At 35.2% G+C, this 4570-nt stretch overlaps 1 protein-coding gene across 1 annotated transcript; it reads right to left on the bottom strand.

Annotated features, from left to right (window-relative positions):
• Positions 1 to 510: 510 nt before the first annotated feature.
• LOC129446639 (macrophage mannose receptor 1-like) lies at positions 511 to 4314 on the bottom strand. The gene is made up of 5 exons (XM_073859746.1): positions 4263 to 4314; positions 3196 to 3234; positions 2745 to 3116; positions 1397 to 1741; positions 511 to 1244 (listed from the first exon to the last, which is right to left on the bottom strand). Exons 2-5 carry the CDS (start codon positions 3230 to 3232, stop codon positions 877 to 879), a joined length of 1122 nt encoding a protein of 373 aa, XP_073715847.1. The 5' UTR covers positions 3233 to 3234; positions 4263 to 4314; the 3' UTR covers positions 511 to 876.
• Between the last annotated feature and the right edge of the window lie 256 nt (positions 4315 to 4570).

Below are 4570 nucleotides of genomic sequence, written 5' to 3'. Positions count from 1 at the left end.
AGAATTAATTGTAATGCATTACTCCCATCACTGTTTTTAACACAACTTGTGTTGTCCCTTTCATTTATTTTAACATGAAATAACGCCTTAAATGGCATGACACACACAATGTGTAAAAAATTAACACATCATTTTTTGCAGTGTTGAGTTGTAAAGTACAGTCATTTCTATTTTACTTTGCAATTAAACTGTTGAAGTGTTTCTATTGATGTGACATCATAATAATGGAATTATGAGATGAATTAATTCATGTAGGACAGCACTGAATGCCTAGATGTGAAATGCACAGCCTGCCACTGGTATTACACCATTTTAAGTGAGATTCCAATCCAAAGGGAGTGAATATGTTTAGTTTAAAAGGCACTGAGAAACTGAACACCAGTACATCACTTCACTATTTGAACTTTCTGTTCATTTGCATGAACCCAACACACACATACAGAATATAATCCAACCTTTATTGTATTTCATTTGACATACAGGATTATCTGTGTCAGAGTCTCAGATACAAGCAGACATTTCTAAAGATGATGAAAGAGAAAAACACAAACACACATCTGTATCATCTGTTATTTAAACTATTAACACAAATTCATATGATTCTCTTAACACCCAGAAATACTTTTCGTTTCACTTTGATATAAACTCATCACCTCATAATATTAAAAATCACAACACAATTGAGTAAACATGATGAAAACTTCTGTTCACTCCTAAAATAATTTCTTACCCCTTACTAAAAACCAAAAGATTAAATAAGTGTGTAAGCATGCAATAGATGATTTACCTCAAAGAATAGTTTCATCTTATAATAATATCATTAATTAATACAGTTTGACAGATGACACACTACATATAATACATATCATATCATTCCTAATCATATGTGATGCAGATGAAGTTGAGTTCGTCAGTATCAGGATGACTGATCCACTGATGATCTCCATCACGCTGAACAGCTCCAGATCTCACTTTAGGATCACAGTCCTCTACTGATGTCTCGTTCTCTGGAGCCCAATTCTGATAGCACACCGGCTCTCCATTCACCCAGAACCAAATCCCCACACTACAGGAGTGACGTAACCCCATCCATACAGACGCAGTAGAGTCCTGATGTTCAATCACTTCTGTTACCCAGCGCTGAATCTCATCTGAAACAACTGAAACCAGATCCACATGATGCTGTCTGCAGTAAACCAGAGCTTCAGACCAACTCATCCTCTCATTGATCAATATCAGATTATCTGAATACACAAACATAAACATACAGGACAAACACTATCAATGAACTCAGATCAGTTTAATAATTCTGTCATTAAACACACATTGGCGTGACAACACAAGCAGACTACCTATAACACAAGATTTGTGAAGTGTTTTGTGAGGATCTGCTCACCTTCATGACACACAAAAGTTTGAGAGGTACTGCAAACAATATTATTCCATTGACCCTGATCATTCATGAGGACTTCTGTACATGATTCAGAATTACCAGCATTGTTAGGTTCACCAGAGTTCCAGTTTCTGAAGGTGGAGTCACTGTTATCTGACCACTCCCATGAATCATTGAACAGACCAATCCAGACTTCAGATATCTGGCTGTCATTCATGATCTTCTGAATCTGTTCATTCTCATATTTATTTCTCACACTGGTCAGATCAGTCTGATTCTCTCTACAGGACCTCTGAGCGTCTCTCCATGTTGTTTTTGTTGTGTTATAGATGTATTTTTTGCTGCTCTCTGATTAAAAAAGTAAAGAAAGATTGATTCAATAATTTTCATTCATTCTCACAACACTTACGGGTGGTTTGCTGGACAGGGTTTATTCTAGTCCCAGACTAAAGCGCATGTTTGAGCTGCATTAGTTTAAAAACATCTTGCCCTGACTGGTTTTAACATAAATCAGTGAAATTGTTTTGTCTTAAGATGCACACCAGTAGTGTTAATTGTAAGCTATGTTTTTAAAAACTTCCTAAATGTCTTAATATAAATAAGGCCTAGTCCTGAACCCTGTCCAGGAAACCACCTCTCAAAGTTTAGATGTTAGATACGTCTGTAAGCCTTGAGTTACTGCTGTGTGTGTGTGTGTGTGTGTGTGTGTGTCGGGCTGTGTGTGGGTCTGTGTGTGTGTGTGTGTCTGTATCTCTCTATGTGTGTGTGTGTGTGTGTGTGTGTGTGTGTGTGTGTGTGTGTGTGTGTGTGTGTGTGTGTGTGTGTGTGTGTGTGTGTGTGTACCTGGTAATTATCACGTTGTGGGGACCAATTGTCCCAACAAAGATAGGAATACCAGTATTGTTGTGACCTTGTGGGAACATTTTGATGTCCCCATGAGGAAACAAGCTTATAAATCAAACAGAATGATGTTTCTTGAAAATGTGAAGTAGTAGAAGGGGTTTGTGTGATGGTTGGGGTTAGGGAATGGGGTAGGTAAGGGGAATAGAATATACAGTTTGTACGGTATAAAATGCATTACGTCTATGAAATGTCCCCACAAAACATGGAAACCAGAATGTGTGTGTGTGTGTGTGTGTGTGTGTGTGTGTGTGTGTGTGTGTGTGTGTGTGTGTGTGTGTGTGTGTGTGTGTGCGCATCTCTCTCAGATGTAGTAGTAACCATGATGATGATTTAAATGATGGTATTTCTGTTTCTTAACTGTGATGATGTTTATTATTGTTGCTTTATGTTTAACTTTACATCTCATGTTAAGTGAAGCTTTGCTGTCATTTTAAGAAGCTGAACTCACCGTTATAGCAGATGAAACTCAACTTTTTGTTACAGTCCTTATGATGCCATTTTTCACTGTTTTTCATATAAGTACAATCATTGGTTTTATCTGGTTTTTCATCTTTCCAGTTCGTATAGTTCACTGTGTGACCCATAGACCTCTTCCATGTATAATCACTTGTATTCTTCAGTCCAATCCAGACTCTCAGATCATTGTTGTTCACACCACTTTCATTTACTTGACTCATCAGTTCATTCATGTCATTCATGTTGTTGACTGTGGCCAGATCTGTGTAGTTTTCTCTGCAGTATCTCTGAGCTTCAGTCCAGGTCATATTGATGTTTATATGATGATACCGGCGCTGACTGCATTCAGATACTGAACAGAGAGCTATGAAAGACAGCGTTTGATTCTTTATTAAAACACAGTCAGTTCACATGACATTATAAACCAGAAACACATCACTCACCAATGACAAGAAGTCTGAAATATAGAGATTCATCCATTTCTGAAGAAGACAAACATGAGAACATCTTAACTCATCTTATATCAAAACATCTCACTCTCATATCTTTATATGTTCTTATATTCAGAAGACAAACACTGATCTCAGTTCAGTATCTCAATAAAAACATCACATACTTCATACAATATTTCTACAATGTTTTGTTATTGAGACTTCTTCACATCTGTTTTCAGTCTATGGATCTTATTTCTGTATAGTGTACACTTCATTGAATCAACTTGAATTTACAATTCATTTCAACTTTCTCTACTAGTGAAGAGTTCCTATAAATTATTAAAATAAAGTTAAGTTAAATTAGCTTAAGTTATACCAACTTTATTTGTATCATTTATAGCAACTTACTAGTCAAGAACATTTAAATTAAATCTAAATTCAAGTTAATTAAACTTACAATTTAAGTGCAACAAGGAATTTTTACAGTGTATAAAGCAACCCTGTATCACGAAATGATGTATAGTCACATAAATGTATGAGTCTTAACCGTGAAACTGACATGTTTTTCCGCCTTTTTGCGTGAACATGTCACGCATTTCTGTTTACGTGTCACTGTCATGTATTTGTTACTTAACTGTTTTGTCCTATTTTCAAACCATTGACGCTCCGGTTTAGGGTTAGATTTGGTGTTTGCGTTAGGATGTCACTTTAAGTATTGGTTCATACTATTTTTTCTGATTTTTTTATATTTTATGACTTTTAAACCATTGTCGCCTGGCATCGAGCTGGGTTTTGCTAAGGATGTCAATTTATGTAAATCTTAGGCGGAAAACCGTGTCAGTGTCACGCTTAAAACTAAAAAATTTACGTGACTATAGTTACGACTTACTGGGTTGGTATAAGTTAATAAGTTATAAATGATTTCTCATAGAGATGTCGAAGTTACTTTTATCAAGTCTAAATAAAGTTCAATTATCAGTTATTAAACAGTACATTGATATTAAATCACAATCTTTATAAATCAGTGTGATATAAACAATATCATTATAATATGAATAAGAGTTTGTTGTTCTTACTTTTGATGTTGTGTGTTTCTCTTCTGAATCTGCTGTTTCTCTGTCTGTGTGTTTAGATTATATATTATCTGCTCTTTAACACCTCCCATCATTTCTGTTTTTCAATAAAAAAGTTTTCATATTTTATTTCCTTCTTATTTGTATATTTTTCCACCTGTCATTCTGGTGACTGTGATGATAACAAATCTCAAAGCGGAAGAAATGAGCTGACAGTTTTCTCCCTTATTTTTGTTTGTCAACATTAAAATACAGCAAATAAGCACAGATGAAGTGGATGAGATGTGTTTTTATTAATAAATATATATTCA

The sequence above is a fragment of the Misgurnus anguillicaudatus genome, chromosome 21, assembly GCF_027580225.2.
Source record: "Misgurnus anguillicaudatus chromosome 21, ASM2758022v2, whole genome shotgun sequence".
Lineage (NCBI taxonomy): Eukaryota > Metazoa > Chordata > Actinopteri > Cypriniformes > Cobitidae > Misgurnus > Misgurnus anguillicaudatus.
This window is presented reverse-complemented; position numbering and strand designations above follow the sequence as displayed.

What these genes read in the sequence shown, in the direction of transcription:
- LOC129446639 (XM_073859746.1), bottom strand. Translation starts at nt 3,232, where the DNA reads ATGGATGAATCTCTATATTTCAGACTTCTTGTCATTG. An exon ending in GAGTTTCATCTGCTATAACG is followed by an intron (nt 1,742 to 2,744) that starts GTGAGTTCAGCT and finishes TTTTTTAATCAG; the next exon opens with AGAGCAGCAAAAAATACATC. An exon ending in AACTTTTGTGTGTCATGAAG is followed by an intron (nt 1,245 to 1,396) that starts GTGAGCAGATCC and finishes TTGTGTATTCAG; the next exon opens with ATAATCTGATATTGATCAAT.